Below are 15,947 nucleotides of genomic sequence, written 5' to 3'. Positions count from 1 at the left end.
TAACAAGAGGGGTGATTATTTCTGACTTATTTTTATCTGGAAACACTCATAGAAATTTAGACACAGTTTGGAAACTTCTTAAATTGTGTAATCAAAAATTGGGCTTTTGACAATGTTCTTCAAAAAAGAATGCTTGTAATTTTTCCTTAAGCTTGATACATATTAAATTAACACATTGCCCAACTTTTACCTTGATTACCATAGCAAAATATATTCCTCAATAATAATATCATTTAACTTACCATTAAGGCTTGAGTTGAACATATAAATTATTATATTCGAAATCTCCAAGACAAAGTGAAATGTGTCACAAGCACTGATGCCACACAAATGCATTTTTGAACAGTGAACACAAAGTGTTAAAACTGGTGGAAGTCACAATTTCTTGGGAGGCGGAAAACTACAACAGGCGAGGCATGGTCAGGGGTGATAACCCCAAAAAAGGGTTAGGGTAAGGGTTAGGGTTAGGGGTCGGGTTAGGGTTAGGGTTGGGTTTAGGCTAACCCAAACCCTAACCCGACCCCTAACACTAACCCAAACCCTAACCCTCTAACCCCCCCATGCGCAATACCATGCCATGCCTCGCCCGTTGTCGTTTTCCGCCTCCCCAATTTCTTTTGTAAGCATCATATATTTACACATTCAACTGTGAATATTTTAGCAAAATACGTCAGGCAGTAAGAGGAGTTGAACAAACACAAGTTTGGAACTATATATTCAATAGTGGAAAAATTAATGGCCATAATTCTGTCAAAACTGCCAAAATTCCTTTCCATACAATCTATACCATCTAAACATTTAAGTGATCTAACAGTGGAAGTTTCAGCGAGATTCACCCAGTAACAAAGGACTTAAAAGCTCAAAATTCAGGAAATATGTAAGAGCCAAAATTCATTTTTTAACGATAATTTACACTTAAAGAAATTCAACTGTATCAATTTACATGACATCTTCCCAATTATTAAAGAGGAGTTGAAAATAGTTTCAGGTGACTATAATTTCTATGATGGATAAACAGGCAAAAGGCCATAATTCTGCCAAAAATCAGAAATAATTTATTTAAAATCATCTCCAAACAACATCATTCAAATGTGAAAGTTTATCAGAGATACAGAGCGTAGTTAAAGGGGACTAAAAAACAAAAGCATCAGGGCAGATGTATACAATTATTATACATGTATGTACAACTCACTTATTTCCCCTGTATAAAAAGGTGCTTAATTATTTGTTACAGATTGGAGATAAAATGCTAGATTGAGTTTAGAGTATTTAAAACAAAAAACTTGTTTTCGTGTTTGGCCTACTTATATACCTGTCCATTCCTGGTGACCCCTATAATGCCGTGGGTGTCAGAGTTGAGAGCGGACGTAAAGATGATATCTTTGGAGACCTTCGTGGAGCAAACACAGGTCGATGTTTCCATATCACACAGGTAGAGGTAGCCGTATTTGGTCAACAAAAAGAGCAAGCCATATTCAATCGACACCTTAAAGAATGCAAGGAAACAGATAAAATAGTGCAAGTAATGTTATTGTTTTAAGGGTAAGATAAAAAAAAAATACAGGCATAAACATGTAGTATTTAAAACCAGCAGATTTGTTCAGTAAAAATAATCCTTTGTAAAGCAGAAAAATAAGTAAATTGCTAAGCAACATAAATCATGATATTTTGGATTCTTTTACTCTGGAAAAATACCACTTTAGGCAAAATTAATTGATGTTTGCCACTTCTGTATGTAATGAAATTCAAGGCATCAGTTTCCTAAATGCAGCACCAGAAACTAGGCAAGAGCGACACTCATTTTTCATCTGTTACCACTAACATGTATGGCACATTTGATGTGTTATGCATGCACCTACATGCAGGGCCACAGGGAAGTCATAGTGCTCCATGTCCTCTTCAAAGTGAATGTGATCGTAGGTGTTCCGTGGCGCAAAGTTGCCTTGCTTGTACGGACCCAGCTCTATCACATGGATCTGCAACAAACAGCACTCTACCATCATCTATATTACAGCACTAATCATATATATCTTAAAGGATGGACAATTAGTTTATAGTCATTTACAGGTTCATGTGTTTTATAACCTTCATAATAATATAAATGAGAAGCAATCAGGGCTTGATACTAACTGTGGTCCGTTGACCTGGGGTCAGTAAAAAATAGCGAGGACCAGTGAAACTAGAAATTTGGTTGATCCGTTGGAGCAGTGAAAAGTCCTGGCCAGCTTATTGTGAAATACTAGTGGAAAGCCGTTTTCATCAATTAAACAACTTTATATGTTCATAATAAACTGATAATTTCATCATTATTTTATGGACTGACTCGAAACTGGGATGAAAGTAGCAACATATTGGAAATTCTAATTTTTCTAGATGCCTGGATGATAAAAACCTGTTGTCGGATCAAAACATTGATTTGCTATCCACAAAAGTCTCCAGACTTCGCCGTGATCGATACACAAATTAACATAAAATTCAAAGCGTTCGGATGAAATGAACCAATGGTATTTATTATTTTGAAAAAAGCAGCAATAATCAGCATTTTATCGATCTTAGTACCATCAGAATATACATTGTTTACCAGGCGAATTTACACTGGATGGCGTCGCATAATGTTTTGATATTGCCGGAGAGTAAACGCGCATATTTGCAAGATTCATGTTTTCGCGATATAGAATTTTATTCCGGGGGTGATTGAACCTCCGCCTAAAAACCTAAAAGAATCTCCGCCTAAAAACCTAAAACTATATATAATGAAGAGAAGCTTGAAGTACAGCGAAAATATTAAAAGGATAAGAGATAGTTAATTAGTATAGTCTTTTTTTTATAAATGCACAATACATTGTAGATAGTCCGGAAAGTGAGTTGAAATTTAGGTAAAATAACATAGAAATGAAACCTTGGAGGACCAGTAATTTCTGAATGCTGCTTGTCCTTTGGGTCAGTAGGTAAATAGTAATACTATGTTAGTGTGATTGTGTACTTAAATTTATCCCACGAGTGAAGAAAGGTTTACATGGCGAGGCTTGCCGAGCCTTGTAAGCCTTTCTGAGACGAGTGGGATAAATTTAAGTACACAATCACACTAACAAAGTATTCTATTTATCCTACAATATTTTTTTTTATTTAATTTATTTCTGATGCAATAAAAATAGTAGTCTTTAATTAATAAAATATAAGCAAAAACAAATTAAAATAGCTGAATCTAACATTGCGTAGTAATATTAATTGTGATCTTTCCCGTTTACGGAACTCGAAATAGTCCTTAAGAATTCCACGCAAAAGAAGAGTAACGAGACAAAATATCGCTATACGCCTCGATTCTAATTTAATCAGCGTTTCAAATGTTACACATTCAAATAGAACACAGACGGTTGTGTTCAAACTACAATTCTGGTTTCATCACAGTAAAATACCGAAAACAAAAATGGCTGCCATTTTGAAATTTACAAAATGTGTAGACACCTACGTAAAGTTGTGTAGATCTTCTAACCATGTTTATTTTCGTAAAGTTTAATTTGCTTCCATGACGAGTTAAAATTCTGGACACATTTCTTCATCGCCATCCATCTTTTCCATTTTAACGCACTGGATGCAAGCAGGCAATTCTTTGTGAATAGACATTCTTTGATCGACTGACAAAGTTATTCATCAAAGAAATTGCCCTTTAAACTTAACATTGATTTCCTTCGAACAGTTAAAGAACAATTCACTGATACTCTTCTTAAATTTAATCCATCAATTGTTCAACAAAACATCGCGTTATTCGAGTACATTCCACATTTTAACAAAATCGAAAATGCAGTCTCACCAGTTTCATTCCAGTTTTATATCCCAACACTGTTATTCGCATTCATAATCCATCGTAAACACACACACTAATCGTTCGATGCTTAAAAAATATTTAACTGTTAAATAAAAACCATCCAAGTCCGAATTGTTGTTGTCCTTAAATCCAAAGCGTCTAGCTTGTTTCGTGATTTAAATTACGTCACATAAGATACGTCATAAATTGCGTAATCAATTCAATGAAAATATAAGTACGGAAAGCTGGTTCTTCATAAATTTTAGTAAAGGACCAAAATAGTATGATTGTATGACTCAAAACCTGCGCCCATCTATTATATAGTATAAAAGTAAGATATATATTATAGACGTTAAATACCCGGCTGAGCCGGGCCGGGCAGTGATAATCTGCCCCAGGTCGCTAAAGCCCTCGGGCCGTTATGCTTCCTGCGGGCCGATTATCACTGCTCGGCCCGGCTCAGCCGTGTTTTATCCTCTTAATAATCCATCGCAAACACACACACTCGTTAACTCGTCCAACGACTGCGTACCCAATGACCTGAATGAAGCAATCAGGGGTGAAAGGCCAAAAAAGTAGTCCCTATGTTCTAAAAATAACTGTGGAATAAACCTTATCTAAAAATAACCGTGGAGAAAACCTTATCTTTTCTTTATGAGTCATATTTGTTCTATAAAATCATTTAGCTGTGGGATAAATAAAGTTAGTGTCAAGCCCTTGCAATAGGTAATGATAATAACTATAATGAGGTAGTACAGTGCCTCCAGCAAGCTGGCCATAGTACTTGGAGGCATTACATAAAAATGAAAGTGTTTTATTTTATTCATTCAGGTGGTTTATAGAGGCAATATAAGTGAAACAAGGGACAAAATTGTCACAAAACCAGGTTTTCATTGTGAAAAAAAAATCTGATAAAGGGAGAAAACTCAAACTGAACTTTTGAAATGACCAAAAAAAATTAACCCCCTTTGTAAGTTTTTTTTTTTTTTAAATCTATTTTTAGTCGTGGCGACCTTGACATTGGAGATATTGACGTGATTCTTTCGTGGGACACACCGTCCCATGATGGTGAACAAATGTGCCAAATGATTTTAAAATCTCACAATGAATGACATAGTTATGGCCAGGACAAGCTCATTTATGGCCATTTTTGACCTTTGAACTCTAAGTGTGACCTTGACCTTGGAGATATCGACGTAATTATTTCGCGCGACACACCGTCCAATGATGGTGAACAAATGTGCCAAATGATTTTAAAATCTGACGATGAACGACATAGTTATGGCTCGGACAAGCTCATTTATGGCCATTTTTGACCTTTGAACTCAAAGTGTGACCTTGACCTTGGAGATATCGACGTAATTATTTCGCGCGACACACCGTCCAATGATGGTGAACAAATGTGCCAAATGATTTTAAAATCTGACAATGAACGACATAGTTATGGCCCCGACAAGCTTATTCCGCCAGCCCGCCAGCCAGCCAGCCAGCCCGCCCGCATTCGCCAATCTAATAACCAGTTTTTTCCTTCGGAAAACCTGGTTAATAAAACTGATAATCGCTGTTTCTATCAGTGAAATTTATTGATTATTTTCATGACCTTATGACATCATTATTTCAGAAAAAAAAAAATAAAAAATAAATATCATTTGTAAGTGTACATTTAAATAATATGTGTTGGATTTGGTAGAATATAAATTTTAATTAACTCCTGGAGCCGTATTCACCAATGTACGTAAGTCTCAAATCTTAGACTCAGCTCCAGTTTCTCACTCACACTCAGACTCAGCCTTACAAAACTTAATTCACGAAACATAAAATGGTTAGTTTTAGACTCAGACTCAGTAAGATAAGTCTCAAATGCTAAGTCTACAGTGTTTAGACTTACGCCATACAATCATGACGTAACGTCGTTTGAGCGTTTACTTTACAAAATGGCCGCCGCACGAGCTTCTCGCGTAATAATAATAATATTATTGAAATAGTGTATCTAGATCGTACCAACCATTTGGAGATTTATAGGGATATTGAACATTACAGACGGCATCGTTTTACCAGACCAGGAATCGTATTTATTTGCAATATTTGCAAGGAATAGTTTGCAATACGATGCGGAGTCTGCCAGTTCCGGTCGCCCTGGCAGTGTGTATACTTTCCCGAGCAACGTGGCAAGTGGCGACAGTCAAAAATCATAAAAAAGCGACATTTAAAGTTATGGTAGCCAGAACTTTGTACTTGTAGACCTGTGCACAGGTCAATAATATTTTGACAGCTAGAGTGTTGAATTTGTCAAATTTCCAGCTGGTACGACGCCGTTCGTTCGAAACAAGAACTTGGTGCGATCGCTGATACGTGAGTCATTTGCGATGTGTGCATTTTGCAATTGTTCTTATTTATTGTAAACAACTGTCAAATTCATAATTCTCCGCGTTTGTTTGTTTTTTTTTCGTGAAAATAATCTCCAAACTGAATGAACGTGAACATGCACTAATTTTATGGATAATACTTGTTGTTTGAATGAAAAAGTAATAACATATAACTTGCATGTATCATAAACTATAATAATGGATATTCTCTAAATATGGAAACCTATTTGAAAACGTTTACAAGACATTTACTTCGCATAAATTTTGATTTCATTACTATTACAAATCTATTTATAGATGTAGGAATTTACTTATAGATATGTATATGCCTTCAAAAGTTACACTGCCATGACGCAGTTGGTAGCGCATCGGTGCTCCAGATTATATATCACCGACTAGTCGGTGGTTCGAAATTACATCGGGTACTTTTTTTTTCTCGCAACATTTTCAATAAAAATTATGACAATTATTTTTTTTATTCTTGGTCTTTAATGTTATGTGAATTAATGTTTATTAATTTAAAAAAAAGGTGCTATAAATAATGCGTATATTATACGCCCTGTTAAGAAGATATAGGGTACACCTGAATCCATATGTGCATCTGTCCTTGTGTCTATCTATGTTGTAATTGAGTTCCAATACAAAATGTATTTTTGCGACAAATGCTGTAGAACGATGACATTAAATTTGATTATCAAGTTGAGACACATCAGCATATTGCATCACTTCTGACATAAGGCAGAACTTTCATTCAATATAATTCACATAAATGCACCGATCACAATCCATTTATATCAATATCTATTTACTTATTAATATCGTAAGTTTTCCAAAAAATGGGTCAATTTTAAAAGATTAACTTTCAAGTTTTCCAAGTACTTTGGGGTGCATTGATTGCACGCATGTGCATATCAAGAAGCCAGTGAACCATGTAGAAGACTACATAGGGCGAAAGGGCATTCCCACCATCAACGATCAGGTATGGCGTTACAGTCAGTTATGTGCAAGTCTAAATGCAATCGCTTTTCTTTGATACTTTATTTTAAACACAAATATTTAATGAAACAACTGTATGTTAATTTTAACAGTTTGCCATTAGCAATATAAGAAACATATCATCAGCATTTTATCAAATACCTAAGAAAAAATGTACAAAAATATGTCTTATTTTGTTAGTGTAATATAACATGTTTTATGTTAACAGGCTGTGTATGACGCCAGCTACAGAATAACGAGCTTCACTCAAGTTCACTGCCAGTTGGCCAGGGCGAAAGTATGATGCCAGGATTTGTTGATGTCTAATTTCAAATTCACATAACTGTATCTATCATTATTCTGGAATTTCATTCAGTTCATTGAATGAAGAATTTTATTATTATTAATGATGTATATCTTGTAAGCAAATAATACCAAGAAGTGTCCCAAGACACCGCATTCAACTAATATTCCTCTTTGAATGTAGAATGTATTTTATCTGTCAGTAACATAATACAATGACCAATGTAATATTTGACCTACATTTCTTCAAGCACACAAATATTGACTGGAATTTTATAAGTACAAAAAGGGACATAATCATATTTTTATCATAGAAATATGAGAATGCCCCTTTTTGATTAAAAAAAAAACTTATTATTTTGTGTGCAACTGCTCCATAACTCTATTATTTCTAATATAGACTTTCTATTTAAGAAATAATAGAGTTTTGAAGTAGTTGCACAAAAAAATAATAAGATCCTTTTAATTACAAAAAGGGGAATAAATCTACTACTAGTATATAACATGTCAGAGTTATAGCACTTGGTCACGTATTGACACTAAACACATCTTTTTCTCCAAATGTATTATTTCAATTTCTACAGTCAACTTTTTTTTTTTTTTATTCTATTTTTTCTTAGTCTTTTTCCATCGGTTTCTCTGTAAGTTTTGTTAAGGTATCTCCTTGTGATCTCTTGTCGGTCTTCTTTGTGAGCGCTGCAAAAATGGATAAAAAGTGTGATTTGTATAAATGGACTTGTTCTCATATTATGATCTTCAAAGGTTAAAAAATTAATACATATATATCACATAATCTATGTATGCATTGGTACTATGCATTGGTACTTAGTTTTAACATATTTGATGCTAATTATGTTTCAACCAATGCATGACTTTTGTTGCATATTACATAACAACATATTATACAGTACTCGCTTTGTCAGATGGTATTGTCAGTATAGTTTTAAGAACTGGAATTCCATCCATGCAAGTTAATTATTAACTCTAAATTAATTGTATGCACTGCACTACCCTCCAATTAGAGCTACCTAAGTGATAAGTTTACCAATATTTAAATTTTCAAGATTTGTTCCAGAGAATTTGAAATCTTAATTTAAAGATATCCAAAGCTTACATTCTTTCCACTTCATGCCTCTACTTTCATGACTGGTACACTCTGAAATCACATAAAAAAATATAGTGTCACTTTAAAAATCTAAATTAATTTAATCCAGTGATGTTTTAATGCAATAAAATGGACAACTAATGTTAATATACTATACTTAAGTTAATGTATAATAATCCCAGTGTTAACTTTCAAACACAATGTTTAATGTTAATTTAATGCATGTTTTTTTTTCTTTTATTTTGTTTTATATAAGGGTGAATCTCTATTATATTGTATACTGTGTTGAATGTGATGTATACAATATAAGTCATATGGTTTGCATTTTCAATGTTCTATACATATGGTTAATGGTTTGCATATATAGTATTATCTATTTATTTACCATATGTTCTTCTCTGCTGGCTGTTGTGGCACTCTCACTGCTTTGTAACGCATATGAAGAAGCTGCAAAAATAAACCGCAAAAATTAATTCAAACATATAACTTTGTAAAACACTTAGGCACATACGCTTATGCTTATTAATAATAATAACATGTTGCAATTATGCCTAGATTTGATGTATCTGTAACAAAAAAAACAAAAACAGTTAATTCAAAGTTAATTTAGTATGGAACAAGAGATGTGTTTGTTAGAAACAATGCTCCCTACTGCGCCGCTTTGAACATATTTATTTGTTTACCGTTGACCTTGAAGGATGTTACTTTAGGTTTGGCATTTAATGTATTTTGTTACAAAAAAGTGGATTAATTATTATTATTAAAGAGTCGCTATAAATATAAGTCAGTTCAGTGAACATGTTACATTATACTGACTATATATATATTACAAACTCAGAAGCTATAAAATGCTACATAATAAATGCTAAATTATGATAGCCAAAGAAATGTCATTTCAATACAGTCATACACACAGGTATTTTATTACTAGTATATAAAATAAAATAATAATCTACTTGTTGAAGGCTTTGTTAATTTAAAAAATATATATTAATAATAATTTAATATGAACAGACACAAAGACTCTTCCAAAACATATCTCAGATTGGGTGCCGCATTTCTCCGACCTTTTTAATTTCTACATTGGAAGAATAACAAATCATACTGTTTGATTACCAAGAAATACAATGTTTGTATTTGCACTCATTCCTTGAATAAATGAACTCAACAACAAAATTGAAATAGTCAAGAGATTTAAAGTATCTAACAAAAAGGAATAGAAATACTTCCTTAAATGCACAAACTTCATTAGCCGATCTAAAATTAATGATCTTAATGTTTTATTTTAATTGTCCTTATACGGAACCCTGCTATATTTACAACAAACAAAGATTCTGATACAAGTTGCCATTTCATAACATATTTCTGTGAACGAGTTCATGAATATTGTTATTTAGTGTACCTTTGGTGAGCTTACCTACATATTTCCTTGATGGGTTTAATCAATAATCATATGAATTGACAAGTGTCAGATCTTTTTTATAACACTAATTCAATTACGCAAAGACAATTATTATTAAGTTAAATTTAACGAAAAAAAAAGAAAATTGTTTTCAATGCGTGACATAGCTGTATATATTCTAGCACCATTTCAGCAAAATAATACAGTATCATAAAACATACATTAACCAATGAAAATGCTCATAAGCTTTTTTACAAATTTTAACAACATAAGTAAGTATTCATTGTGATTATAACACGTAGAAAACACATATTAGGTTCGACATGTAGTAATATTGAAACAAACTAATTGCAATTGATTATAGCTTTCAACAAATTTAATTAAATGAAAGCATAACGAAAAAAAGTAATTTATGACAACTTACACCGAGCCTTGGAATTTTGGTACTTCTTCTGGCACTGTTCACCAGTTTTTGCGACCCCAAATTTTCTGAAAGTTTAATAAAAACAATTGAATGATGTATAGCAGTATTTATGAAACACATTACATTTCATGTTTGCCATAATGACTGTCGATTAGTTTAATATAAACGACATACAGGGTAATAGTTATCAATGTAAACTTTTAGTAATTGAAAAGTTCGTTTGGAAATGTGCAGATTGTAATCAGATACGAATAAAACACACTTGGGTACGAATCTAACAGGGTACGAGATGAAAACTAAAACAATAGACCTCCTTAAAAGGTAAACTTATCCGTGATATCACAAATATTCATTATTAATACTTAAATAACAATTCACGTGTGCAAATTTTGGAAACAAAGAACATGCAACTGTACCATAAATCATAACAAATGTTTGAAACTAAAACACATTCCACAATCACATCCGAAATCCGTAAGTACAATTTGCTGAGTGGTTATGCCCCTTGTTTACATAGTGCATTATTCGGCGCTAGTAAAAACGACATCGGTAGCAAATCCAACAGTAAGCTATTAAATAAAATATTTCAACTATAAGGCAGATACGATAATAACATATAACTTACACTGATATTCTGCTCGCCACCTCGTCCCATTTTTTTCTTCGAATAACCAAAATCTTTTCGGCACCGATCCCCTTATACTCGCCGATAGAAGGTTCCAGCGGTTCCGAACCAGCGCATTAAAAACAATCTCTGGCTCGGACCAATCTGGACCTTCTGGCGCTTTGTTTCGCTGTCTTCAACTGCCAAACACTCCATTCAATATGTTATATCAAAAATGTCTGCTACTATTTTTGACACTATTTGGCGCGTTTTCCCTACTAGAGAGTTCGCTTAGTCGTGACGTCATAAAAAAACACGATCTTATTGAAGTCTATTTCCAAACGCGTTCGTGAATACCAATCCTGAGTCTGTCTTTAGTAAGTCTAAGTCTGAGTCAAAGTCTGAGTTTGAGTTCAAGTTTGAGTTTATTATTGATGAATACGGCTCCTGGTCATAGGACAAATATATGATCAATTGAGAATTAAAATCAATATCAAATAATCAAATCCAACAAATATCCTCAATTTGTTCTTCGATCGTAACTGAAATACAAGGGCTGTGTATAAAACATTCATGCCCCCCATATGGGCTGTCCGTTGTAGTGGCAGCCATTGTGTAAATACGTTTTTTGTCACTGTGACCTTGACCTTTGACCTAGTGACCTGAAAATCAATAGGGGTCATCTGCGAGTCATGATCAATGTACCTATGAAGTTTCATGATCCTAGGCGTAAGCGTTCTTGAGTTATCATCCGGAAACCATTTAACTATTTCGGGTCACCGTGACCTTGACCTAGTGACCTGAAAATCAATAGGGGTCATCTGCGAGTCATGATTAATCTATCCAGGAAGTTTCATGATCCTGGGCATATGTGTTCTTGAGTCATCATCCGGAAACCATTTTACTATTTTGGGTCACCGTGACCTTGACCTTTGACCTACTGACCTCAAAATCAATAGGGGTCATCTGCGAGTCATGATCTATCTACCTATGAAGTTTCATGATCCTAGGCGTATGCGTTCTTGAGTTATCATCCGGAAACCATTTTACTATTTCGGGTCACCGTGACCTTGACCTTTGACCAAGTGACCTCAAAATCAATAGGGGTCATCTGCAAGTCATGATCAATCTACCTATGAAGTTTCATGATCCTAGGCCTAAGCGTTCTTGAGTTATCATCCGGAAACCATTTTACTATTTCGGGTCACCGTGACCTTGACCTTTGACCTAGTGACCTCAAAATCAATAGGGGTCATCTGCGAGTCATGATCAATGTACCTAAGCCCAAGCGTTCTTGAGTTATCATCCGGAAACCACCTGGTGGACGGACCGACCGACAGACTGACATGTGCAAAGCAATATACCCCCTCTTCTTCAAAGGGGGGCATAATAAAGAATTATGGTGCTGTTTTTGATAATCTTCTAATGATTAATCTATATTTTTAAGTGTGCTTATTTTATTAAGTGAAAATTAACATAAGTTTATGTATGTTTTAAGTCTTAACACCTTTTTAGTATAACAACCTTAATCAAGGTTTAAGCTAAACCAGCTTTCCCCTCACCACTTTGGGAATGGTACCGCTACCCATCAAATTGGGAAAATTAGCATAGTTTTCATCTAAAATAGAAATTTATAATTATGCTAAAAAGTTTATAATGCATTTACAAATCATAAGTTATATTTAATAAACTTTAAAAAACACTTTTTATAATTTTATAATTCCTGTACTAGCACTATGCAATATTTGTAAAGGTTGAATTTCCTTAAGGTTACAACTTATATGATCTTGAATGGTTTCCCTAGGTTACAAATTACACGTTCTTGTATGGTTTCCCTAGGTAACAACTTACATGATCTTGAATGGTTTCCCTAGGTTACAACTTACATGATCTTGAATGATTTCCCTATGTTACAATTTACATGATCTTGAATGATTTCCCTATGTTACAATTTACATGATCTTGAATGATTTCCCTATGTTACAATTTACATGATCTTGAATGATTTCCTTAGGTTACAATTTACATGATCTTGTATGATTTTCCTAGGTTACAATTTACATGATCTTGAATGATTTTCCTAGGTTACAATTTACATGATCTTGAATGATTTCCATAGGTCACAATTTACATGATCTTGAATTATTTCCCTAGGTTACAATTTACATGATCTTGAATGATTTCGCTAGAGTACAATTTAAATGATCTTGAATGATTTCGCTAGAGTACAATTAACATGATCTTGAATGATTTCCCTAGGTTACAATTAACATGATCTTGAATGATTTCCCTAGGCTACAATTTACATGATCTTGAAAATGTCAATAATCTTGTCAATCTGTTCACTACCCAATGATTTATGTCTAGAGCTACACCAAATTAGCGAGTTATTCCTGCAAAAGCCTGTTTGTTTTTCACATTCACAATGAGTTCATCAAACGGAACACTCTTTCAACTGCTTTTAATGTCTAAATCAGGATTCTTCACCTCGTGTTTCATAGAAGTGGCATAAAAAGTATCTACCAGTGACATCAAAGGATGTGTTTCTGTGCTATTAAACCATAGCTAGTTCTGCTATCACTGATTCTCATTAAGTAAATCCATGCTGATCCGTGAAATGCTAAAAATTGAAATGTATAACACTGCTTAAAAACATAGTTTTTTTGGTTTGTTGATATATGTGAAATGTCAAAAAAAAGTTTTGAATGCATATCTTTATTAGTTTATTTTTTACAATTCTGTATTTGAAATGGGTAATAAATTAATAAAAGTTTAGTTTTTATGTCGTTCATTTTTCGTTTATTGAAATGACATCATAAAATACTCTTAATAAACATTTAAGCACTTGATTTAAAAAAAAACGTGTTATTAAAGAGACACATGTTTCGAAAAAAAATGAGTATTTTGTCTATTTGATTGTATATATACCTATAAATTAGATGCAAAACCAGTATCAGCAAGTATCAGATTGTCTTCAGTTTCTTTGCAGTATACGAAGTCCTTGTTTTCCATAGCTTGAAGATATGTCATAATGGACATTATATTGAGAGTGCAATATCTCGTGTATCATATCTTAAATCAACCCAACACAATTCATTTTGACAATTCGTGATAAATCACCAGTTTTGATGTCAAGAATGGATCTAGTAGAAATGTAACGGAAATTTTGAGATTAACATTACATGATAATTGTTTTTAAAATGCACGACCAAACACAATTATGAACAATAGCTACTTGAATGAACTGATTTATTGTACGAACAGATAAAACTAGCAATACAAACGTGAACAGACATAATAGTATACTGGATATTTGCAATCAGTTATGTTTTATATTGATTATACACAAAACCGTACAAATACTATTGCGAAGACTTTCTTTTCGCAAAATTTTATAATATACCACATTAAAAGTTCATTACTTATTGCAATATAAATAACTTGTAATATGAAGGTAAATATTTAACGATATATTGCTAAAATAAATAGTTGGTGACGGAAATTTTATAGTAACAGAAAATAACAAAACTATCAAATTGATAGTACTTCTTTTGATTTCATTCGAATTGAAAACAAATTTAAGTCAGAAACTCGTAACAAGACACTACTTTCAACTACAAATGTTATGCAACACTCACAAAATCGATCATAGTCACTTTCTTTTACTGTTTGAAAGACCTCAATTTAGGGATTGTATCATCTGCGAATTTGAACATCCGAGCACTTTTTTTTGGTGGGATTTGGCGGATCTACTTTAAAAAGAACATCTGATTTATTTATCCAAAGTATATCTTTGTTTCTAGGCCACTGGTATAGGCTCTTTCTTTCTTCCATAAAGTCTATTTTAAATTCTGATTCGTCCCCATCAATTATCTTACCGATGAAACATTTCTCTTCATAAATGGCAGCAACAAAGTCTCCTTTCTTAAAGTTTGATTCAGTTTCTGTGCAGCTCAGGTGTTCATTTTCAGTTGAAACTGGAGTTTGGTTTCGATCGTTAGTGTCATTATTGTCACTTCAGTATTTTCTTTTCCGGGTTCATTCTGCTTTGCCTCTGTTGGGTGTTCTTTACCCTTTTCGTTTATTGTGTCGGTATCTATTTTCTGCAATTCTGGCACAATTGCTTTTGCCTCTGTTGAGTGTTGTTTACCCTTTTTGTTTATCGTGTTGGTATCTATTTTCTTCAATTCTGGCACAATTGTGGCAGATGCTGAAGTAGATGTCCAACTGTTACAATATACACCTTCTAGGCACTTGACACAGTAATAGCTAGTTTCTCTAGTAAGTATGCTTTTGTCTTCGGTCACCACGGCATGGATTTTCATAGTTCCTTTGACAGGTTTAATTTTGGTATTGCTGAATTCCTGGTCTTTATGCTGACAGACTTCAGATATTAAATAACAGATGTGACATTTTTCATGTTTGAAGAACGAGCCCATTCATAAAAATCGTTTGCGTCCTGAATGACTGCTTTTCCACATCTAATGCACTCATCGGCAAGTCTTTTGCAGCTTCCCCCCAGCCCATCGCAAGGGCCCTTACCATGACCACTTTCCCAGTAGTTCCATCTTGCCATTACTCCGAACTTTTCCTTGTGATTTTGTATAAAAATAAAGTTGAAGATATGCCTGTTCCTATACTGGCTCGACGGCGAATCACTCCAATAATGTATGGTGTGGAGATCATTGTCAATCTTCAACAACTCTGGCATTATATCTTCAATAAATGCTACAACCGTTGCAGTCTTGTGGGATACTTCATCTGATATTGTTACAAAGCTCTTATGAGTTAATTCTCCAGCTTCTGTCTTGAAATATGCTACCATTGGATGTAATGTTACAGAGGTTTGATTAAAATAAGCGCTCTGTACCTCTTCTAGGGAACGACACGAGAAATTTTCTGCGAAATCAAGCTGGATTAATCGTATGATGGTCGGGCAAGTCTGATTTCAGATTCCTCGTCT

General features: G+C 33.7%; 1 protein-coding gene and 1 long non-coding RNA gene across 3 annotated transcripts in view; both read right to left on the bottom strand.

The window, feature by feature from the left end:
* Window positions 1-15,947, bottom strand: part of LOC127854537 (clathrin heavy chain-like) — a 57,407-nt gene that overhangs the window by 6,192 nt on the left and 35,268 nt on the right. For both annotated transcript variants that reach the window (XM_052389604.1, XM_052389610.1), the window contains exons 7-8: window positions 1,860-1,976; window positions 1,313-1,486 (exon numbers count right to left, since the gene is read on the bottom strand). In XM_052389604.1, the coding sequence (XP_052245564.1) occupies window positions 1,313-1,486; window positions 1,860-1,976 (291 nt within the window). The remainder of the gene's footprint in view (window positions 1-1,312; window positions 1,487-1,859; window positions 1,977-15,947) is intronic.
* LOC127854759 (uncharacterized) lies at window positions 7,191-10,903 on the bottom strand. Its single transcript, XR_008037095.1, has 5 exons — window positions 10,797-10,903; window positions 10,381-10,445; window positions 8,940-9,001; window positions 8,564-8,605; window positions 7,191-8,145 (listed from the first exon to the last, which is right to left on the bottom strand). It is a non-coding gene; the product is annotated as an uncharacterized LOC127854759 (long non-coding RNA).

This window comes from Dreissena polymorpha, chromosome 1, assembly GCF_020536995.1.
Source record: "Dreissena polymorpha isolate Duluth1 chromosome 1, UMN_Dpol_1.0, whole genome shotgun sequence".
In the NCBI taxonomy this organism is placed as follows: domain Eukaryota; kingdom Metazoa; phylum Mollusca; class Bivalvia; order Myida; family Dreissenidae; genus Dreissena; species Dreissena polymorpha.
This window is presented reverse-complemented; position numbering and strand designations above follow the sequence as displayed.